This window comes from Ornithodoros turicata, chromosome 4 (assembly GCF_037126465.1).
Source record: "Ornithodoros turicata isolate Travis chromosome 4, ASM3712646v1, whole genome shotgun sequence".
Classification (NCBI taxonomy): Eukaryota; Metazoa; Arthropoda; class Arachnida; order Ixodida; family Argasidae; genus Ornithodoros; species Ornithodoros turicata.
The window spans coordinates 9471156-9496136 of NC_088204.1; the positions used below are offsets into that span (position 1 = coordinate 9471156).

General features: G+C 44.7%; 1 protein-coding gene across 1 annotated transcript; it reads right to left on the minus strand.

Moving 5' to 3' along the window:
* Positions 1–742: 742 nt before the first annotated feature.
* LOC135390995 (polypyrimidine tract-binding protein 2-like) lies at positions 743–24599 on the minus strand. Its single transcript, XM_064621040.1, has 18 exons — positions 24484–24599; positions 21514–21538; positions 19783–19821; positions 15222–15311; positions 13579–13728; positions 13380–13526; positions 13132–13306; positions 12883–12941; positions 12663–12825; positions 12529–12609; positions 11779–11897; positions 8262–8295; positions 6052–6144; positions 4525–4622; positions 4346–4464; positions 4177–4254; positions 4055–4118; positions 743–2955 (listed from the first exon to the last, which is right to left on the minus strand). Exons 1-18 carry the CDS (start codon positions 24576–24578, stop codon positions 2887–2889), a joined length of 1698 nt encoding a protein of 565 aa, XP_064477110.1. The 5' UTR covers positions 24579–24599; the 3' UTR covers positions 743–2886.
* Between the last annotated feature and the right edge of the window lie 382 nt (positions 24600–24981).

Genomic DNA, 24981 nt, shown 5'->3' on the forward strand with positions numbered 1-24981 from the left:
TTTTTCGCTAAAAACTGAAAAAAAGGTAAGGCTAACTTCTTGGCGTTTTTTGGGTCCAAAAATCGGAGGTCCTTCTTCGGTATAAATTTTGCGCCATAATTAAAGCGCAGGTCCTGCTGAGTATCTATGCTTAATTTTAGCTCCATTTGAGCACTTTTATTTTTTCGCTAAAAACTGAAAAAAAGGTAAGGCTAACTTCTTGGCGTTTTTTGGGTCCAAAAATCGGAGGTCCTTCTTCGGTACAAATTTTGCGCCATAATTAAAGCGCAGGTCCTGCTGAGTATCTATGCTTAATTTTAGCTCCATTTGAGCACTTTTATTTTTTCGCTAAAAACTGAAAAAAAGGTAAGCCTCTTGGCGATTTTTGGGTCAAAAAATCGGAGGTCCTTCATCGGTACAAATTTTGCGCCATAATTAAAGCGCAGGCCCTGCTGAGTATCTATGCGTAATTTTAGCTCCATTTGAGCACTTTTATTTTTTCGCTGAAAACTGAAAAAAAGGTAAGGCTTTTCGATAAGGCTCGTTTTGATAAATTGTTTGTACATTACAAGAAAGAAAAAAGATCTCCACCCCTCAGCCTGGGGGCAACTCAATGGTTATGGCAAACTCCATGGATCGCTTCTGTGAAACATGAATCTCAGTTCGTTGGTCCTTCCATTCGTTCCTGGACCGAGCTGCACGGATACAACAACACAAATTCGCCATTATCAACAGCACCCAGATGCAGCTTAAGAGACGCAGCTCCAGAAATAGACACATTTAATCCGTAGAAACAGAGAGGTACATAGAAACAAAAAAAGTGATATGCCAGCAATGTCCACACATACTTTGAGTGGCCACAGAAGGTTACATAGAGATGCTATGAATCCAGAAAGTAGAAATGGTGCAGTAGCAGGGGTGGTTTGTTCGGCGGCCACCAACGTCACTCAAGGCACAAGCTTATACATACCCGATGCCACTGTAATTGCAGCACTTGATACGAAAGAGAAAACAAAAGGCACACTTCGTACTCAAGTGTGCGCAATGGCAAGAACTTACCAAAGTTACAGAACAACTTTCCAACACAATGTACAGTGCTGAACCAAAAGACAAAAAAAGAAAAAAAAAGGAAAGGAACTTTATGGAACACGGAGCGGTGTTGACTGTCTTTCTCTGGAAAATGCTCACCCAGTTAAGCTCCGCGTCGAAACCTCCGGGCCACTTTTGTCCTCCGTGAGTGAGGGTGTTGCCGAGGGACAGAGTAACAGCACGCTCGTGTTCCGTAAACATTAGCACTGTACCACTGAGTTCACTCAACATCGAACAGGAAATTCTCAAGCTGGTAGTTTCGTGCTCCAAGGAAACCAGAGTGGCACAATTCGTAATTTGCACAAAGCACGCCTCAGTCCTGCATACGTGTCGAGTACCCTTTGCATCATTTAAGATGTAGTCGGTTACCTTTCAGGCACTGGCACAGTGTGTGTGCCACAGCAGTTTGTGTACTGCCCGATACACTTGGCAGAGGTAAATCCACTCTTTAAGCTCCTGCTAACATTGCTCCAAAAGGGGAGATTGATTATTTTATGTGGTGGCTCAAAAAAACCTTTGCTCTCAGAGATTAAAAGCTGGAATGCTTCTTGTATACACACTGACAATTAAAATACGCGGAACCTGTTGTACCACATAGACCATTTAGAGGCAAAGTGAGTGCAAGATTTTGCGTGTCCCCCTGCAATTAATTCCATGCCGACGTCCCAAAACTTCATTTCAAGCACTGTCCAGCAGCATTGCACTGTTCCAGTATATAATCCAACAACCTTCAACAATATATGCCGAACCAGCCTATGACATATGACATTTTCAATGCTCCATTTGAACAGATGAAGTCAGTCTCGCTAAAGTCATATTGGCTTTACAAGCTCAGAAAGAGAGAGAGAGAGAGAGAAAGAACAGGAATACAATGCAATATTTCAGACATTGAGAACAGCTTTTCAATGATTCTGATAGACTACAATGTTTGGGTAGCTTCAACCACAGCAGTACAACAAGGCCTCACTGAGTTGTGTGATCAGTTGAAACAAACCATGTAGCACCGCAGTGTACCAAATAGGAAGAACTTTTATGTTTAGCCTGTTGTAGGATATTGGGCTTCACGATCCATTTTCCCAAGTTTTGCAACATTAAACCTGCAGACGTCCACGATGCACTGCAGTGACCAAACCAAATGATCTTTCAATGTGAATTATGGCATTACTTTTGTGTAGGAGTCATGTCTTGGTGCCATCCGTAGCAAATTACGGAACCCGCTAAACCCTCTATGGCTCCTGTGGGGCTTTTCTATAAACAGTCTGTAGCTGAAAAAAAAAAAAAATGCACAACGAACTGCACTCAAGCGAATGGACGGGCGACCTTGTGAACGGCTGTCTTGCACGGCAGAGACTAATGATTCACACAAATGGGCCACCAATTAAAATGCTCTGGCAGAAAACTTCCCTCAAAAACCGCACAACAGTTCTCCACAACTGTACTCTCCCACTTACGAGGGCAGCATTCCTGCAACTCGGGTTTTTAGTCTTCGGGGGAGGAAAAAAGAAAAAGGAAGAAAGCTGCCTTAAACTTCCATCACAAAAATAAAGAAAGAAATAAAAACCCACATGGAATGCAGCAATCAATCAATCAATATCCAATGCTCACGGTTTGGTCCTCATATTGTCGCTTATGTACATGGCATTACACATACTAAAAACGAGAGAGAAAAAGAGCTAGGCATGGAAGTACCCATGTGATGAAAAAAAAAGAAAGAAAAAAAGAGTGGGGTGTAAACAGAGGCTCCCGAAACACGGTTACGAGCAGACTGACACTACAGTCACTTTTACAAAAATATAGCCACAAGAAGCACCAGGGCGGTCAGATTGTTGACTTGGAAAATGACACCCTCAGATGGTTCGATTCGCTCAGCTGGTAGTTGTGCATCTTCTGCGCAAACGAGAGACAAATTTGCCAAAATCAGCAACAACGGTCGTTGACAAGAGTGCTTCAAAAAATGACGATGTTCGAGGTAGCGACGACCTCGAAAATAGTCGGATTTCAAGTCACATCAGGCAAGCAGGTTCCATCAACAGCTTGGATTTTTTATGCGGTACAGTTGCCGACCAGTTTTTCAGACTCCAAACATTCGGACTTTGCAATGTTTAGGAGAAAAGTTGCGGCTCTATCGGATGCCCCATTGAGCCAATATTTTTTTAAGTCCAAAAATTCGGACCGTTTTTCGCATGTGTGGTTCTTTTTTTTTTTTGTACATATTCGCCACAATTTTTTTTTCTTCTTTCCCTTTGCCATTGCTGACTGTGCGCCTCAGTGCACGCAGGAGGCGGAGTTTACGCTATTGTTGGAGATAAGACGAAAACGAAAGTAACTATAACGTTACGCTTGTTGCCGCGCTTCATGACCACCGAATCTCAGGTATGACAATACCTGCAAGTGTAACGTTTGAAATGTACGCCAAAGCGGATGGATGTGCAGAAATTTGTGCCGAAAGATGGGCACATCGTTTCACGAGTCCTCGACCTGCCAGCGGAAGGCTTCGACGATGACAATGACGAGAGTGCTATTGCTACTCCTTCGACGGCAGCAATACTTGCAGCCGGCGATACGCTCGGAAATGTTTACCGCGACAACGTGACATTAGCCGAAATACGTCGCGACGCCATTTCTCGCATACGCGCATTGATAGCGTTTTTTTTTTTGTGCCTCCAAGTTTTCTTTAATAAAAATCATTTTGGGAGAGTTCTGAGTCATTGCCCGAAAATTCGGACCGATTTTGGGGCTTTTAGAAGTCCGAAAAATCGGTCGGCGACTGTACATATGATAACTGGCGGTAAAGCTAATAATCTGGATGTGAATAATTAAAAGGAATGTTTAAAAAATGCTAGCTGTAGCTGTGACTTTTTTTTGTTGTTTCGTCACCAACTACCAGAATGCATCTCTCTTCCACCACTTCATTCACTCGACCACATTTCACCACGTTGCGACACACATCTGCACTTCTACTTACAACAGAGATACTGATACTCACTATGAGAGCAGTGACTGCCTCTTCAACAGAGCTCAACTGTATCAGCGCCATTTTTCTGTCTTTCCTGAAGAGGAGAAACGACATCAGAGCCACCCTCGAACACGGTTGAAGCGGGCACTTACGGAAAGAACTTGAATGCCACCACCGTTGCACCCGTCTGCACAAATGCATCCCGAATCTCCTCCTCCGTGACGCTTGGCCTGCACACACACACACACACACATATGCAGGAGGGGGGGGGGGGGGGGTTTAGAGTCTCACCCAACACCAAAGAGAAGTCTAGTTACTTACGGAATATTTGACAAGTGGAGGGTGGCGGAGGGTGGGTAGATGTTCTGGTAGTTCTTGGAACCAGGCTTTTTAAACCGGTGCAGGGGAGACATGATGTAATCTTTGGTAAGACCCGCATCCTGTGGAGAGGAGGAAAATTTGCTTATACTTCTCGCCAAGAAAGGAGGGAACGATCGTACCGGTTGCCCATCTTTCGGCAGCTGCACGATGTGGTGCTTGGAGCCAGTCACCCGGATCTGCTTTCCAGACACCTTGATCTTGTCCAGGTGAGTCATAGCTGGCAGAGAAAGAGAGAGATCTGTCAATGACTGACACACACATGTCACAACCATGGTGCAAAAAACTTAGGCCTCCTGAAATGTGTAACAGTGCTAAACTTACTGGATAACTGCTGGAAGTAGAGAGAAATAGTATCATGCGGGGTGCTGAAATTTTGTCTCTGGCATGGTGTAGCTCATACACCAGTCACACGGGATGATTCAGTGTCATTTTCGTGTTGTGCACTCCAACCAGCGAATGCCACTTTCACTTATGTAGTGATGGAAATTACGATAGATAAGAATAAACGGCGGCAAAATGTTTAGGCGTGCACCACAGTACCTGCTTCAGAATGTTTTTCTTTGATTTAGAAACACGTCCCGTTAATCTTCTTCAAACGTTAAACAAACTGGCCTCAAACATGCGCCACAACAAAAATGGCCGCCGTAGAATCGCCGAGACCGCGGAGTTGTCACAGGAAAGTCAATGTTTTTTGGCACTATCTCACACTGTACCTAAATTTAAATAAGCACGCTGTTGAAAATACTTGTTTAAAGATATTGTGGTGTCGGGAAGCCTTTTCTCAATATTTTTACCTGTGCCACAAAGCAGCCTGCCGTCGAGCTACACTCTCGGTCAGGCGAAGAGAAGAGAGTTTGGGGAACTCACCAGATCTTTAGTGCTCTTTCTGCCGAGTGTCACTAAAAGATGTCTTGTGACAGCGTACGAATGACACTAAGTGCAAGAGTGACTCGCTCAAAGTGACACTAAATTAGTCCGTCTCACAGGGGTATAAATTGGCTAGCGACTGCCAGAGAAATGCGACATGTAATGGTAATGAGAAAGTTGCTCTTGGTGAGATGCGAGGAGTGAAAGCAGGCAGCTGGTCAGTACAGATGCACATCTCTCAATGCAGCCTGCAGAGAGCTTTCATTTCACACATGCTGTGTTGCAGCCTAGTTGACAAAACAAGACGCATACCACATGGGATTCTGACCAAACCCAACGCAGCCTGGTCGTAACTACGCCGTGGTCTCGTAGCAGTGCCGCGATTCAGCACAATTATTCCGTTCTTAAGACGTAGTTCCACAAACTGGATGTAACATTATCGAAAAAACTAGGAAACCCTTCCGACAGATACTGCTACATGATCAAAGCCGAAAGAAGGAACGAGAGAAGGGGAAGAATAAAAACGTGTTTCGTCACCCTAATCCACTTATTGCGCTCGTCTGGCACAATTACATCGCGCTGATTTTACAGCCTGACAACACCATGCCGTTTGACAAGATACGTAGTATCATCTAAGGAAAAAAAAAATGTTGGGCACTGTCTATGGCAGTCGTGCATAGCCAGTTTGAGAGCCACTGTCCAGTAGCATTGTAACCTCTCCGCAAGCGTGGCATTTAGTACGCCTCAATCTTAGAGGAATGCAAACCTGAAGTACCCACCAAGCTGCGCCTGCGGAGGTTCCGCCATCTGAATCAAAGCGCTGTCCTTCTTGTTGAAAAGGATTTTCACCCTGATCACATCACCGTAGACACCTGCAAAGAATCGCTAGTCATCTCCAAAACACACATTTGAGCATTCCACGTCTTGCTTACGTGATGCTGAAAAGAAAGAGATGCAGGCATTTCCTATTGAAATACATTACGCTATCAGGGCCCCCATACTTTGCTGCCGGTGAGTTATTTGTGAACAACCTATCCCTCTCACACATTCACTGGAGTCTCAAGCATGTTATGCCAGGGAAGATGCACTACACACACTCAATCTTTATTGCTGCGTCTAACTACCAAGCAAGAAACATTGCATACGCCTCAATTAAAAGAAAAGAAGAGAAAGAAAAAAAAACAGGTTACAGCCCTTGTACACGCAGCTGAAACCCTAAATAAAAAATGCACGTTCCAGAAATCAAGTCTTTCCGATCATTTATGCGACTGATACCAAGGACGGACTAGGTCAACACTAGAAATTAAAGATATAATGAATATGGATGCAATAAGAAGAAAGTGTTGAATGCATACGGATGCAAGATGTATACGTAAACGAAGTCTGAGAAACAAATGTATGACACCAATGATGAAAGATTACACGCAGATTTATAACAAGAAGTCACACTCTCATCATAGTGATAGTGCTGAACGTTGAAGCAACAAGCTCGGGATAACTTTAATAAAATGTCCGTAAGCTATCTCGGGATCTATAATGGGACCCAACCTAAGCAGGGTTGCTAGCTTCCTGTGGGCAGATGTTTGGCATATTCAGAGAATATACAGGGTGTTTCACCCTATGTAAAAAAAAATCTTAATAAAAAATGTACTTGTCTGAACATTACGGGGTCAATGCTGTTTGTATCGGGAGAGATTTTGCCATGACTTCCTGGCACTTTTATCAAATTAAATTCAGGTGAAATTGAATTTTCCCAATTGATCTCTGAAATGTGCCAAGTCAACCACATGTATTATTCACAGAAACAAAACGCATGTTGGATTTACCCCATTGCACTGCAAAATACATTTCCTACTGCTTTAGTAACAGGTGGAAAAAAAAGCAGACGAAAAAATGTCGCTTCGAGGTGCACAAATTGTCGGCCAAGCTCAGTTCTCAGTCAAATTACTGCTAGATGCAGCAGAAGAATAATGGTCACCAGCCGCAACCTCAGTTTCAGTTAAAAAACAAAAACAAAGATAGAACGTGAGGTTAACTTGGCAAATTTCGGAGTTCCATTGGGAAAAACAATTTCTGACAAATTGGATTTGATAAAAGTGCTCAGAAGTCACGGCAATATCTCTGCGAGATAAAACAGTGTTGACCCCCATAGCGTTCAGACAAGTAGTTCTAACTGAAACCCCCTGTATAATGCTCAAAGAGCCAGAAGCCCTACTTGTACTTATAATCTGGACAGATCGAAACATATCGAAAGCACGAATTTGCTGCTGAAAATCTGTTTTCAGTTACACACCGTGTGTAATCACCCCACCTCGAGAAAGACTGTACCTTTTAATCACTATCACCGACAAGGCTGAATCAACGGCTGGCACAGAGATCAAAGCGGTGCGTACCGATGGAAGGCATTAAATACATTGGAAGATGCAAGCAAACACACTTTTGCATACAGTGAGACCAGAGAAAGAAAAAGCACAACTTTTGGTGAAAAACAGCCACGACTAACCCTTTCCCCAATTTTTCAATCAACAGAGACTAGTTTGTCCAACTGAACACTTCTGAGTGTGCTTCTCAACAATTGGGAAAACTTCTCAGAATTTTGTGGAGCATAGCAGCTTGCGCTTGCTACCAGGATAGTTTTTAAAATTAAGCAACTTTTTTGCAAGTTTTTTGTTTCTTTTGCTTACTCATAGAAAGGTAGCAGGGTGGCATAGCAAAAGGATTGCAGAAAGGGTTAACCTGACAAAGAATGTTTAGCTGAAGCTCAAGGTGCTCATTATTTCGGTTAGCACGTCCCCAAGAAGCAAGCAAGGGAACCAGGAAACCAGGTTTTTCTGCTCGGTTGCTCACTTGAGTAACCACAATGTTCGTTGGGGACGTGCGGAAACTTAAGTGGGTGGAGAAGAAAAACAAAAAGAAACAGGCAGAGCAAAACAAACCAACTCAAAACAACTAAAAAGATAGAAAAAGAGTGCATTTGTAAAAAACATACCAAAAAGGGTAAAGAGAGCGTCTGGCGTGACCGTCTAACAGTTGAGCAGGGTAAAGGAGATCCACATCAGCCAAGTGGGAGAAGAAGAAGAAGAAACAAATGCGAGAAAAAAGAAACGGAAAAAAGATAACACAATGTAAAAATTCTGCACTTGAGAAAGAGGAGGAATAGACACACAAACTATAGACAAGCAAAGGTTCATTCAACAACACTTCCCCCTCGTGCGACCCCTCTCCTCAGGGCGGTCGGTGAAAATCGACCACAGTGAGGCGCTGTCCGTCGGGCATGGCTAGGGTTGCCCGAATTCCAGCACTGCACGGCCCGCATTCTTAGGCCCTGGCCAGGCCCGACGGCTCCGTGCTGGGCCCCGGCCCGAGCCCGAAGAATTTATAGGCCCGGCCCGGCCCGGCGCTGCGGGCTAAATAACAGGGGGGTAGCACAGGCTCGAGCCCGACCTAGGCCTAGCAATGTACTGGCCCGGCCCATAATGGTCAAAACCGTGCCCAGCCCAGGCCTGCAAAAAGGTGGCTTTACCCGGCCTGGCCCACAGGCAGGGCTTTCATGTAAGCCTGAGCAGTGCTCTGGCCTGAATACTAGCTCCCTCTGTCAAGGTGAAGCAAACTGTGCCATTTGCTACGATATCTGACATCCTGGAAGCCCACGTCGTGCTCTAAAAAAAAGCTGTAGCTCTACACTTATCTATATATTACACCTCCAAACGGAGTAAATATATTGCAGGGGAGGTTTGAAGAAGTTGGTGAAAGCAGAACGCGGCATCCAAGCGTGGTGACGGAGGTCTTGAAAGTGGTGGCTTCTGCTAAGGATGGCTCCGACCTACACGGGGGGAGCTAGTATTCAGGCAGAATAAGTACGAAAAAATAAAAAATGCTGATGCCATCCAGGACTACCAGGATTCCTGCAACATCCCCCCCCCCCCCCACTGTGAAGGCACTGTTGGAATGCAACAAGTGTGAGACTTTTTTTTTTATTTTTATGCGCAGGAACCCACTGTTGCACACACAGGGGGAAATGTGGCCAAAAGGTTGAAGCACCACCGCATGTTACGCATTTTATATGCACTAGTCAACACACACCTGCCAACTTCACAGAATGTGGAGAGGGCACCGAAGTAGCCAGCAATCAACGAACGTTAGCCGCCTTACTTGGTCTACAATACATTTCAGTCCTCTGAAATGTCCCAGGCTCCAAATTTACAAGAGTAAACTGCTTTATTTGTTTCAACAACTCATGATTATCTCTCAATGCGGTGTTGGTAAACTTAATTCCTAAAGGTGCAGGTGCTGCACTACTGCAACATAGTATGCTGATGCAATATATTACAACTGATCATTCTAGCTTCTTGCTAAACAACAAACCAGTTGATATCCCCTTTAGTCGGAATAGCAGCATTCTGTGTCTTCAAAGTACTGCGTGTCTCCAAACGGTGCAGGACAAGCGTTACCCAGTTCGTATTTTCGCCTCACATTGGCACATGCTTGTGCAAACGACAACTACTGCAAAATGTTATCTGCCTGTAACTGCAAAGCAATCCACTTTCAAATACAGGCGACCACACGGCCCGTGGATGACGACACGTCACTACCAACTAGTCACCAACTAAGTGAGTTGTATCAGCACAGTCCTGGAGTGAGGTCACGGTTGAGAAGCTCCGCGTCAGCTCCGGGACATTCCGTCGTTGATCAGGACTCATGTAGAGGGATGAATGAAAAGCGATGCATGCCTCCGCAGGGCCTCGAAGACATGCCTTACATCTTACACCCCTGTCATATTGGCACTCCTCAATGACCACTGAAACGCACGGTCACTGAGCATGCATGCAGCACCACCAAATGTCTAAGGTGTCAACCTGTCAGAGAGCATTGGACCGAATGGTCTTTGAGAAGTTGGCACGTCAGACACTTGGTAGAACGTGTTCAGTGATTGAAAATTGCCCATGAGACACGGGTACTAGAGGAGGAAGATTCAAAGTGGCTGTGCTCTGCTGAAGGACAATTCTTGTGCAAAGGTACGAATTATATTAATTCTGAATGTGAAAATTGCTTGATTGAAAATTGTGAAATTGCTTGATGCCAGAGTTCGAAGCACAGCCAACGAAGATGCAAAGTTGTTTGTCAAAACAAAGCAGAATGAAGCCCTAAAGAATCACTTTGGGTGCTCTCTTGTGCTACAGCAACCCAAGTTAGACGGGCAACAATGTTCATTGTGAGGAACCCGGTGTCTCTGTTACTTCAGCTTACAACAATGAGGGCAATAAAAATGGTCATGACTGTGTCCAACAAAGCAGCGAAAGTGAGGATGATAACGAAGATATGACAGCTAACATTCTGATGAGTTCCATAACTGGGCATCCTGTGGATGAACAACATGGATGAACAATGTGGACGAACAACATCCATAAACATGAACAAACATACTGGAGGAGGCTTTGGGACTTGAAAAAGCTCACAGCTCACAAACAAATTTGCCATTCAGAACTGCACTCTTGTCAAGGATACGGACAGCGCTAAACACAGCATGCTTTTCAGTTAGTGCAGTCGCCCTTACTGTGTAGCGTTCGGCATGTAAGTAATTGCGAACAGCCATGGTGGAGAAATTACCAGGTCACACGGGGAATCTCAATGATCATTGAAATGAACATGTGTGTTGCGCCACCCAGTGTGTAATGTGCCAACCACTCAAGGAGCATTAGTTAACATTTTATACCCCTGTTACACGGCCCTTTCAATGCGATTGAATGTGATCTGCATCGAGTTTCTCAAGAGCGTTCGGTGCGCAATGCTGCTACACGGCTCTACGCAATGCGTATTGAAAGGTTGGCTTGTCAAAAGGCGGCGCTAACAGCCCCGAGGCCGTGCACTGGGATTGACAAATATGTTCCTAAAAAGTCGAGAATAAGCACATCCGTATTGTTTACAGAGCCTTTACGAGGGAGCGTGGTGTCGAGAGTGGTCGAGCTTAAACAAATGAGCAAACGCAATCGGGGGGGGAGGGGGGGGGGGGGGGGGGGAACCTCAGACCCGTTTAACGCACTGGATTGGGTTAAGCAGGATCAGAGTTAGATTTTGCTCGAACGTGTCCGTGTAGCAGCGCCAGATCTGCATTGAGCTCGAAGAGCATTGGCTTAATGTGGATCAAAAGTGTCCCGGGGCATTACACACTGGGTGGCTACGAGCATGCTTGAGGGCTGTTGGACTCAATGATTATTGAGACTCCCCGTGTGACCTGGTAATTACAGTTACTTCGAAATGAAGAAATTCTTCTGAGAGCACTTAGATAAGGCTATTTGATAAGGATTAATAAAATACAACAAATGAAATATTGCAAGCGTGCGGTATCCCCCCAAAAAACAAATATCCACGTTCATTACACACCCTTTAATGAGCATTTTTGAATAATTAACATCAGCACCCTCCAGCTGTATGTAGCGCACAACAAACACACACACACTGGGCCTTCAAAGTGTGGCTCAGTACCAGGAAGCCCCCAAAGACCTTACCTGCTCATTGAGGTTTGACACAAGGAGGACGCAGCTCTGTCCGCACACTTGACTGGGCAGTCGCAAACCTGCCATGCTCAGGGAAGTGGGGGACAAGGCGAAGCCGCCCAGAGGCAGTGCTAAAACAAAACACACAAGTCATAACAGCTACAAAACGTGGCTATCTCCAAGACACCTAAAGCTGGGTATGTCCCCCCCAATGTTTTTCTTTAAATGTAAGACACGTTAGAACTCTGCGTAATATCCTTTATTGACATGCAAAGATTTATTAAGACTACTGAGAGCTATGATGCCAGCTACCGCATGTACCGGAACACACGTACAGCTTTAGGACGTAAAATCTACGCTTTTCCGGTCGTTTGTGTGGCTGATGCTTTACAAATTTCACGCAATATTTTGGTCCAAAGTTGCAGACCTCTCCAACTGAGGGAGCCACGGCTCGATAAACTTTCGAATGTCTCGTCAGATTCCACGTAGTTTGCAAGCACGACTTTTCTAATGAATAATACTGTTACTGATATAGCTTTTGCCATTTTGTGTTCATGCACAGTGCAGTCAAAGCTCGCAAACCTTTTTGAGTTTGCCGAATGAAAGTTCAAATGAGAAACCTCGGGAGGTTCGTGAAGTCACTAGTTTCAATTCAAGAAATGAGATCTATGCACCTACCCTTTTTCTCATCTCCTTTGAGCAATAAAACAAGAAACAGGGATCAACCAATCAACTAATAAGAAAAAGAAACTGATGCACTACCTCCTGTTGGACTAGCAGAGTAGGCAGCGGTCAGGGGTGCCCCAAGCCCTGGAGTACCAGCAAATGGGGACGCCAGCATCCCTGGAGAAAAAACCTTTCAGTTGACCAGATCAACACCACTTTCGCGGACCCACCTGCTAGACCCAGATTGTCGAGCGTGGGGTCACCGGTAGGAAGGCTTGGGTTGGTGAAGTCCCTGCTCTTATCATTGTTGTACTTGACGTTGAGGTTGTTTAGTTTTGAATACTCAATGCGCAATGTGCAGCACGCATTGTAGATGTTCTGCCCATCCAGTGCCTGCAATGCACATGCCTGCTGTACAAACATGCACACACCCAATGCCTTTCAACTTACCAGCTTGGCAGCCTGGGCACCCATCATGTCACAGAACTGGATCAACGCTTGAAAAGTGTCTGCAAAGGAAATGTCTTGCACTTACGCACACAGTGAATGTATCAATCATAGCCTAGATGGGATGGCTTTGAAAACACGCTGGTTTGCATCAAAGTTAAGATCACATCTTGATTTTAAAGGGTTTCACAGTATTTGCAGCAAACCGCTCAGCATGGATAGCTTTTAGAGTTCCATTAAACGAAAACTTACTATTCTTAGTAAAGGTCACTATCTTGAGCACTTTCCCCGCTCGGCTGAAGATACTGTGCAGAAGGTCGAGGGAAACTGGGTAGATCTGGTTATCGATGATGACCCTCAAGACCGTATTGGGCCCACCGGAGTCCCCCAGCTGGCCCGCTCCCTGGAGCGCCACCTGGGCCGCCAGCTGAAAAAAATCGCCAACAGAATTGGTCCTGGATGCCCGACAGACGGTGCCAAAAGAGCACGTCACGACTTACAGAATTGGGATGCATGCTCTCGGTCTTGAGCTCTCGATGGTTCGAGTACTGAACGTAGACGACGCGCCCTCGTACGGTAGGTGACGCTTTGCCAAAATAATCCACCATGCCCATGGCTGCCGTCTCGTCAGCCATTTCCAGAAATGCCTAAATAAATGGTGTCGCTACAGAAAGCACTCTCAACGCGTGGCAGCAGTACCTGATTCTTTCCCTTGAGCTGCAAGATGTTTGTTACTTTCCCAAATGGCATGCCTAACTGTATTATGTCTGCCTCGGTGGCATCACTTGGCAGGTTCCTAATGTGCACAACACGGGATGGCTTGCTCGCCTTGCTTGGTTCCAGTTTCACCTGCAAAGATATCCCCTTGTACTCCACGACAGGGCAGCAAGTGCATGCACATGCCGCAACATAAACATGCTACGCTCATGGGAGAGATCATGTGCTCACAACTACCAATGGGAACGGTTGAAGCTCTCGCTCCTGTCAGAGCTTGATGAGCATGTGTGTTAGAAAGTCTATGCCTCATGAAGTACGACACATTGGAAAAAATAATTCCTCCTTTCCTCAATACACTGGCTTGTAGTACAGTACATAGATGGTGTAACAATGGTGGTGGGATACGTATTTTGAATACCAAATACTTCCATCATATTTCTCTTTGAAACTTGCGTCTTGCCTGAGTGAACACAGTTTGAGGAGACGTAACCAGAAATACGGCATTCCAGAATAGCAGGTTACCCTATAACGGATTCCCACCAATTCAAGATTGACTCTGGAAACCTGCTCCAGAGTTTGTACAGGGTGGCAGACACATAGTGTATGTGTCGTCGCTGCCTCGTTTCTTTTCTTTTGTCGCCTGGCCAAGGCATTTGAACAAGGTGGTGTGCACAAATGCTCTATGAACCTTATGCAGGAAGCCCTTGTGCATTCAGTGTACCTATTCCAACATACTGTAACCTGTTACTTTGAAGCGACACCTATTTTGGTTCACTAGTGAATGCTGCAAATTTACAAAGTGTTTACATTCCAACTCACTGTTTCATACAGGTAGATTTGTTCACAATGTCTCGTTTCTAGGTAACAATCAAGGGCATAATACTAGAACAACTTTTGTGCTACGGGCACCATGCAGATCTGACGACCTATGACACTGCCTTCACAGAGTATCCCTTCAGTTTACAGTCAACCCTCGATTTACGAACCTTCGATTTATGAATTCCCTCATTTTATGAACAGTAGCACGAGGAACCAAACTTTTTACATGCATTTTTCGCTCGTTTTATGAACCTCGATATTCGAATAATGAATGGAATTTCTGGGAACCAACTAGGAGTTGCCCAGCGTTTTTGCCCTCAATTTATGAACGGATCGTTCAGAGGCCAACAAAAACCTTCAAAGGGATTATTCGTGGTCTTATGAATGATGCCTGAACAGACAAAACGTTTTCGAGGTATTGCACCCTCGGTTCTTAACCCCTCGAAATCCGAACAACAGACAGGTTTTTGCAGAAGTGTTCCTGACCTCAACTGACAAAGCAGAAGGCATGGTCCAAAGCAAAATTAAACTATATAGTATTGCATAATAAACAGTGTGAATGCGCTAACATCTGTGTTTTGTGAGACTGATACAGCAGAAGGCATGGTCCAAAGCAAAATTACACAATATATTGCATTATAAACACAATATCAACTCGGAAATACTGTTCCATTTGCTCGATAGTACTCACTTAACGGAATTTTCGATTTATGAGCGATTTTTCGGGGAACCGAGGGTGTTCATAAATCGAGGGTTGACTGTATACATACGCTGTCATCAAAAAGTATGGGCAGAAAGAGGCGTACCTTTTTGGCATCATTGTTGTTGTCGCTGTGATTGTTCTGTGGGCTCATAATGGAGCCATTGTTCACTGCCAGTAATTCGTCGGAGCCACGCTGAAACATTTACACCAACATTAAGTCCCGCAGCGCAACACGGCCACAAGTGCCATAGTGTGAGGCCGTAACACAACCCTCCCCCCCCCTCGGGAGTTGAGAGTGGTCTGCTTGAGAGCATTCCAAAAATATATCTAAAGCGTGCCCAACAAGCACGAAGGTCAGGACAAGACGATACACTGACTGGACGGCCATGTGCCCTTGTGTGTTGAGCATTCTCGGGATATGCTCCGATACGTATTCTCGGGATTTACACTTTTACGGCTGATTTGTCTGATTTCTTTATTTAATTAACGCTTATATTATATCTTTGCGTTATCTATGTAAAATTGTTCTATTGTTGCTGTTCATTTTGGATGCATCAGTTGTACCCCCCCCCTTATGTAATGCCCCTTCGGGCCCTTAAGGTAAATAAATAAATAAATATGAAATTGAAAGCGTCAAGCGAAGTAGCATACTGGGCACTGCTATGCAGGGAGCTTACAAAAGGCCTCCTGCCTTCAGTATTTATAGAATAGAAGAGCTTTCTTCCTTAAAAAAAAATAATAAAAAAAAACTATTATGCAAGCAGCTCTCCGCTGCTGCCGCTCTGCAAGTCTTCCTTCAGTATGTTGTCAATGAGGCACCCAGGAGAGCAATCAATGCACTCTGGTAGACAGAGTAACAGCAGCAGAGCAGAGAACAAAACGATTACACCTCCACGTAATTTCAACTGTAACAGTCAAACTCAACTCAGCTGAGCTGAGGACACTCAGAAGCAGACCCGCAAGAAACTAGGGTTCCCGGTTTTCTGAGATTACAATTTTTGAGACCTCTCGAAAGGTGGCAAAAATGAACGCAAAACCAAATTACAGCAGTACAAGATTGAATTGGATTATAGCATCACGAGATAACGAGTTAACTTCTCTTTGCCACCAACCTTCCCCCTGCCTCGTAATACGTCCAAAAATATAATCACCAAAACCCCTACAAGAACACGATATGCAAAACTCAATACAAGGATGTTACCGTCATTAGAAAAAACAGCTTTTATTTCCCTAACGAGCTCTTTGCACGGGCAACGCTCTTCCAGTTAAAGCTCCTCTGCTAGAGAGGAATTCACAAAGATGACATGTCCTTGTAGAAGCTTTCAATGTCAATCCTAAGGCTCTTCTTTAATGGGTTCACATTGCTTTTCAAAATCCCCGTGCACAAACCAGGTTATTATCAACCACTTTTCCATTCTGGAAATTGACATTTTCTCATACGGTTGATGTATCAGTTTTTTTTTTCTTTTCAGATTTTGTTCAGAATGCTTCATCGACATTCATGGCCTAGCTCGAGGAAGAAAATTAATGCGCACGTTCCATTGTTTATGAATTTAATGCAGATATGTGCTTTTCCTACCCTTTAGATAACACATGTAGCATACATCTCCATTAGCCTGCCTCAACTCTTCAACTCTCATCTTCCCCCCCTTTTTTGTGCTATAGTCCTGACAATGCCCACTATTTCGCCCCCCCCCCCCCCCCCCCCCCCGTTAGCATCCTGACATGTGCATTGTCCGTGGCCAAAGGCTGACAATACATTTTTTCCCCCCAGAAACTTCTGTCAAACTTGTGCATTAACAGTATCTTTGATGTCAAGCAGCTCTGAATACAGTAATTATGTTGTATGGGGGCTGTCATCACTGAGGCACTCTGAAGAGCAACCAAAGCAGTCCAGTAAGAAGATTACATAGATACGATCAATGAATGGGCAAGAATTTTGAGTCTCGTTACGTTCGCGCGTGTCCTTGCTCTAAAGTCTCCGGGAATTGCGTGCCCTCCTGCATTTTATTGCAACATCGTACTGCTATGTGCATAAATGAAGCTGAGAGACACACCGCGATAAATTGGGGAATAAAGACCGCGGCGGCTATTTCTGGCCATCTATGTTGTCCGACGTCCAATAAACAGTGGTCACCGACAGGGTGTGCCGCCGCAACACGAAAAACCCAGCGCAGACGATGGGGGAGAGCATTCCGTCACCGAACTCATTAGAGGACCCACTAAACGGCGAGCGTTCGGCCAACGAGATCACTCTGTAACTGTCATGAGATTTTCCCGATGAAGTCTTATGTGGAAAAAGAAAGATCATCCGTCGGAAAGATCCTGCAAACGTTATCCTGACAGCAAAACGGATTCGCTTCGCGATGACGGTGGTCCACACAAAAGGACTGTGTCAAAGCAGCAACAGGTTCTCTCTCAGGTAATGCCTCTGCCAAGGCCATCTTCTCTCACCCCGAACAAGCGCCGCACAACTCACCATGGTTATCCCGGGCGTCGACAAAGACTCCAAAAGCGGCCCGACGTTGCACCTGTCGGCCAGGGAATAAACACTGTCTCGACAAACTGTCAACGCGGGTAGGAGGGCAGAAACAAGCCGGCCGATTTTCGAGGTGACGGCTCAGACTAAAGACGAGGGTAATTAAGAAAATGGAAAAAACTGCTAAGGAAGAAAAAAAGAAGAGGACCCACAGGAAAAGCAGCCACAGACAAAGTGAAGGAAAGATGCGCGGTGCATGCTGGGAAAAGACGCCTTGCTACCCGTGGCGACGCCTCACGGGCGGCGCTGACGACAAACGGCGAGCAAGCCAGCGGCGTAGCCTCGACGACAGGTGCAGGGCACTTTTCATTCGCGGAAAGTAGCTCACGTGACTACTTTTCTACACAGAAGGTGTTTATGCAAGGGGTGGTGGCCATCCGGCCAGCGTCACGATGCGAATAAACCAGCGGCTAAAAAAAGCATCGAAGTGGTGCAACGTTCGAAACAATTATGCAAATCGATGCCATACGTGCCAAACTACCACTTATACGAAAGGATGAGTGACAGCTCGCCCATCCCACTAAACCAATGTTGAGAAATACAGTGCGAAATTTCACGCAGATCACCACCGGAATCGACGGATCTGACAATAACCGGCATCGGGCAGCCGTCAGTGCAATCGCACGATGCAAGTTCTTGTCAAAACTTTGCATTATCAACTTCACATCTGTGTCCCATCAGAGAGTTCCACAAATTCCAATAGCTTCGACTGCGCCGGCTGGATTGTAAACTCGACCGAAATGGCTCCTCGGAGTTTAATGGACGACACTGTGAATGATGAAATACATCCTGTTTGTGGATCATGGGAAGTTCTCTTTTTCAAGGTCATCTTTTGCTCCAAAAAGCGGCGGTTTTGATTGACACACTCGCTGCTACTGATAGCGTTCCAACTACAGATTTCCGGAAAAAAAAAAAAAAGAGTAAATGAAGGGCTTTCGGGATGTAGGAATTTGCGTTTTTCTGTTTCATTTCGCCACACTCGATGGCTGGCATCAACCTGGGGAAACCCTGTCTGAGCACAAAATACTTGCAGCATCCGCTTCTCCCTAGGGCAGCCCAATGCCAAGCACTTATATCTGGAGCGCAACAAGAGATGTACAAAGAGTTCTGGCATTTCAATAGGGGAGAACGAGAAACAAAACGTTGCAGACTGAAACTGCACATGCCTTTTTCATTGCACAGGTTGTACAGTCGACCAGAAGCTAAATAACTTAGAACTGATCACTATACGTCAAAACGTGAATCAACAAAAGTAGTAAAACAATAAAAAGGACATTCAACATGAGAATGAAATCCCCGTTCGCCAACATCCTTTCACTCTAGAAAAAGCAGTGGTCACGGAACAATCAACAATCCACGTGAGACGTCAGAGTGGTGCTAACTTGACAGGCTTTTGGATACTCCAGACGTACCTCTTTACTCAATACTTAAGAAAAAAAAAAAGAATATCTTTTCATGCTATATATGCTTATAAATGTTTTCTATTGAGAACATGCTGCAAACAATATTGCAGGGTGCCTCTACAGCACATAGGGGCCGCCCTTGGGTTGAACACATTACACTGAACATTAATACGTATATTACACAAAGTTGAACATTATTTCGTGCTTCACAGAGAAACCACTGACAGAGAGGATCTGCATTTTCAGACAGCAGGTGTTGCCGTTCAAAGAGAACGTGACACATCGTTCTGTCGACTCACTATTGTAGGAAAAATTTAGGTTGTCCAGAATGATTGTGCTTCTCACAGGAAAGCGCAACATGTTCCTTGACCAAAGGAAGACGATTAGCCCGACGGAAGCCTGGGAAGTGCTCTCTCAAAACGCTGTTGGGACGTAGGATTTATGCCATTCCCGATCGTTTACACGGCTGACACACTCCATTTCATGTGTGTTGTTTTGGCGTTACGGTCTGGTGTAGGGTTAAATGAATCAAATGAATGTAGGTAATTAAATTTTTAAACATTAATTTCAATTAAAAGTGATAAGGGTAAAGTTTGCGACCAGTACCTCGCGGAATTCCAATGGCGACGGCCCCCATACATTTTTCTACGATTTTTTTTTTTTTTTACAAGCAGCATGTCCCTTGATGATCAACTAGAACACGCGAGATATTGATCACTCACCTCTTCCACTTTCCTCTTCAATGGCAGCATGTGGTCAGTCTGCAATTAAGTAGTGTCAATACCTTTAAATAGTATTCCTCTGGCACACAACACTCAATGTGTTTCTACTGGGGCAGTTCACAAACAGATGATAGTAATATATATATATATGGGACAGAAGTCTTGATCGATAAGTAAAACAAACCGATACATACAGCAGTGCACTATTTGTTAAATATTTAACGTCTAACAAACTTTCAGGGTTACAGATATACGAGATGCTAACTGGCTTTTAATATTCCTCGTCTTGCAGACATCATGGCCACTGACTGATCCATAAGACACTGTGTAGTATATTGTGTTCGACACACGTCTTTTTCAGTTAAATAAAATTTTTTTTTAAAAACTCTGAGGAGAGGAAGTTTGATCAAGAAAGGACTTTCAGATTCTACCAGATATTTAATATCACCTACATTCACGTTGATGTTGTTTAAAGTTGGCACTGTTGAGACATTATGAATGTACTGTAACCTACTACAACAACTGCTTTATTGTTAGCAACTACTTGTTTACTGTGTAGTGGTTTGCTTTGGCCTCCACCAGAGGGCTAGTAATATACCGGGTGTTTCATGAAGGTGACCCGGCTGAGTAATTTGCAAACCGGTGGCACTATCGAAAAGCTTTCTTTTTCAGTGAGCATCCCAGAGACATCGGCCAAGAACAGCACAGTGAGATCTCCTAACTTATAAATATTGCTTCGGATGCTTTCGGAACACGTGTTTTGCCAACCGGAACCTTCAGCGAGAATTGTTGCAAAGGAAGACCTGCATCGAGACTCAGTGATTTCTAGAGGGATTGATTGATTTTGGTTTACATATTTCTTGCGTGGGGCAGCATACCAATGCACTCTTTCGCTCAGCTGTCTGGCTGACAACTACGCGTTCATCCGCCTGGTTCACACACGAGGGTGGCGGAAGAGAAGGTACAGCCGCACGGCGTGACTTTATGGTGATGATGACGAATGCACAGAAGCGTCTCTTCTGACTGTTCCTTATCTTCTGCCACCCCCGCGTGTGAACCAGGCGGATGAACATGTAATTGGCAGCCGGACAGCTGAGCAAAAGAGCGCATTGGTACGCTGCTCTGTGCAAGAAAATATGTAAACGGAACCAAGTAAGTACTCGGAAAAAAAAAAAAAAAAAATCACTATGTGTCGACGCAGTATTTCTCCTGGAAAATTTTTCGCTGAAGGTCCCAATAAGTAAAACAGAGGTTACGAAAGTGTTCGAAGTAATATTTCAAGGTTGAATTGAACCTAATTAATGAGCATATGCAAATGAGCTGCTCACTGCGCAGTTCTTGGCTGATGTCTCAGGGCAGCTCACTGAAAAGAAAGCTTTTTCAAATGCACGATCTGTTTATAAATTATGCAGTCCTGGGACCTTGGTGACACACCCAGTATATAAATAATCGTACGGGAAAAAAAGAAAAAGAAAGACAGGTGTTTCTGAAATACTCTCTCCTTCCATGGACAATATCACAATAGAATGGTTTGTCTAGTGTTAGTTTGTGAACAAAATGTCAACTTATTCCATGCTAAGCAATGCACTAGCAACGGCTCATGTTTGTTAGTGTGTTTGTAAGCTTACTCTAAATTTCACTATGGGCCTCCTACTGTATTGCCTGTCAGCGATGCGAGTATCATAATAAATAAATAACTAAATAAAGAAAATATCAGAAAGCAGTACTGACCCGTTGTAACTCCTGCTTGGCGTCCCTGTTGGAATGAGAATACGTATTAGCAAAATATTCTAATGGGCATAGCTTTCCTTCCTACACAAATTTCATCTTTGACCACAACAATATAGCTTTGCTCAACAGTTATCGACGACTTGGACTGCCATGACAGCGTGGTAAGCGAGCATTATTATAGGCACCCACGTCACTGCAATGTGGATGTTATCGACCCATAAAAACAAATCTGCATCTGCACAAAGCGTCGCTTGGGTGTGCGGAAATAGTGTTAATAATGGCCAAGAGAAATGATGATAAGATCTTGCAGTCCTCCATCAGAGATGTGAGTATTTAGACAACATTATAAAGTTATCAATTTGCAAAATTACCGTACTAAATGTCGCATCACGCCAAAAGAACGAGTAGCATGGCAGAAAACAAAGGACAGCCTCCGTGCAGGACACCACATTATTCGTTCTTAGGATGTCGTATCAGCTAGCACAGCGCCATGTTTTAGCATCACGTGACATCAAAGAGCCTAACTCGACCACTATCTCACACCTCTGAACGTTCAACGTGTTCAGTCACATTGTAGTTGCATTTCACCTGTTTCAACCTGTGTCAACACATGTAGCGAGACGATAATCTGATTACAGCATTGTTCGGCTGTGCTCACTGTTGCTCAGGGGGTTCGCAGCCATCGTTCGCACCCCTAGGCCCTCCCTGCGCAGTCACAAATCATTCTACGCGTGCCTGACTGGACTTCGTTTTGAAGAACATTAACAGCAGACACACTCATCCACCAACTACCCCTCTAAGAGGTTAGGTTAGGTTGAGTTGGGTTAGGTTATTTTTGATTTGATTTGACTTTACTGGCGCAAGGGTTGGGTTAGGTTAGGTTAGGCCCTGTTTCGATGGTCGTCCCAGTCAACGATGAAATGTGCTTTCACGGTACAGCTGGCCAGTTACTGCACCTATGCTGTGTCTATGGGAGCATAGACCACACCACCACCTCCACACTGGTCACGTATGAGGCTGTTGGAGGGTCTGGAGCCCTTGCCTTGTGTTCTCAGAACCACCCCTGCAGTTGTCTCCACTATTGAGAGGAAGCACAGCATGGGCCTCTGCACATGCAGACCATGCTTGTGGCAAACGCCCATACGTGGTATCCCTCGATGCATGCGCCCTAAAGACCTGGACATGTAATCGACTATGCCTGTCCAATTCACAGTTCACAGAGCAGTGTCACGAATCTCAAAAGGAGTAAAATCACTGCCAGTTGCAACATGCTAAATCAGCAAGACTTAAATATGGGGTAGTCAGTGGAGATACTGCCTGTAGTTCATGTAGGGCTCTATCTATGGAAATGTAAGCAATCCTCAAAACACTTTCCAGTAAACAACCACTGCTTCATGCACAATGCATCATCTATCAAGAATTCAAGCACCACTGCCACAATCATATCAGTTGCAAAAATTGAGTTAAGGACAAACTGTGTACAAACTCAGAAAAAAAAAAGATCTTACAAAACCGCAATTGGTAGATTGAATATTTTCCAAAGATTTCTTTGCAGTGCTTCAACCGCACGCATCGATTGCTGCTAGGTCACACAGACTGACAACAGTAGAAAAGGCGGTCTGACAACAGTACGGCTTTCAGTTAATTAAGTTAATTACGCAGTCAGCCCACGAGCATGCTTCAACCACCAGTCCTTTCTCGACAACTCCACGGAGTAACCAGGCGCGTACGCTGACACTGTTTACTCCGCACGAGTGCACGACGGACACTCAAGCCAGTCTTCCATTTATGTTATTTTAGAAAAATGTCATTTTATCATTTGGTTCCCGGGTATATTCTGTGAGGCACCACTAAAAGCTGCACGCCAACTTGAGAGCCTTGCTGTGTCCCGTGGCAGACTGCACAAAAACTGTTACTATGCGAGGAAACATTATCGCTTGGCACCTACAAAATGCAATCGAAACCTTCAGTTTACACATACCACTTGGCTATGTTTCAGCGTCTCTCCCACATGCTTCGTCAGAGACATTCGTCAAATGATATTCCCTTTCGATGAGAGGAGGCTTACATCGAGGTAGGAGTGCAAAAATTAAAACATTTCCTGTCAACGCCATTTTGAAAGCGTTAAGCATTTTGAAATAACAGAGAAACCATGAGACTGTTTCACACTAATGTTTGGTTTGCCATGGCATCAGTGCACTGTACCAGTACCCATCCAAGAATAAGGCTGCAAGCAAGGCACGGCCTCATGAAAGCAGATCCTCTTCCATGAAAAACAATCTCGATCTTTCTGGAGCGCTACACTGGAAGGCATACACAATGGCAGGAGGTGCAGATTGATTTCGGTTGCACAACGTGAAACTGAGCTTTGCTTTCATGCAGGATATTTTAGGATATCTTACTGCTGGACGGTTGTAATATTGAAACTTAGACTGCAGGCAGGTACACTAAAAAGTTGTGTTACGCATGCTACTTGTCTAGCAGTTCCAGGTCAGACAGCTGGTAAACATCACACAGCGACAGGTTTGGCAGACTGCGTTCTGCCGTCCTTCACATTACATTTCTGGGGACAAAAGGTCGCACACAGACAATAAAAAATAAACATAAGTCACACCTCGTCAGTGACGTTTCACTGCTCCTTTAAACAATACTCGACTGTCATAATAACGGTGGTATTAAAACTGCTGGCAAATATTACAATGTACCAAGCGCACAGAGAAATTTACACAAAAGGTGTTGCCTCTGGCAACTTAAGAAGACTTTGGATAACATCGAGTGACCGTACCCAAGAATTTGTCGTTTTCGTCGACGCGGGGAGGCACCATGAACGCTTTCACGAAACAGACCGAGATGAGTGACGTAACTACAGTCTACCTGCTAAAATATAAAGGGAGAAATTCCTTTTATCGAGAAAATTACGTTTGGTGCCTGTTAAGACCAGGGTGCCCAGGTCGTACAAAACCAGCTAACCTGTGGCAGAAGTGGCTCCAAAGCAAGTGTGCGCGACACAACCACCTGTTGCACTTGGAGCCCGCCACAGGTAGAGCGGATACGCACCGGGTCATGTGTCGGGAGTCTCCCTTGGCAGTGCTAAGGCGAGCTACGCAACGTGCCGAGGGAATAAAAGCACAAATATCGACTACGGGCGCTTATCTCGCACTCTTGTTGTGTTCAACATGTGCTGCGAGAAAAACAAAAAACGTGCCAAAGAGTCCGCGTATGACGGAAACGAAGTTTCAGAGGGAATGCATTTACTTACCCATTCATAATAGCTACACAATGCATCTACAACTTCTGTTGACAATTCTCCCTCCACTTCCGTAGTGTGCAGCAAGTGGTTCGCTTTTGTTGCAATATGGCGGACGACGTCTGCGGGATATGTTTTGTTGCGACGCGCGCGCACTGTGTCAAGTTGGTGTTCACGTTTCAGACGCCCTTATGGGTGACAGTACATCCTCATAATACGGT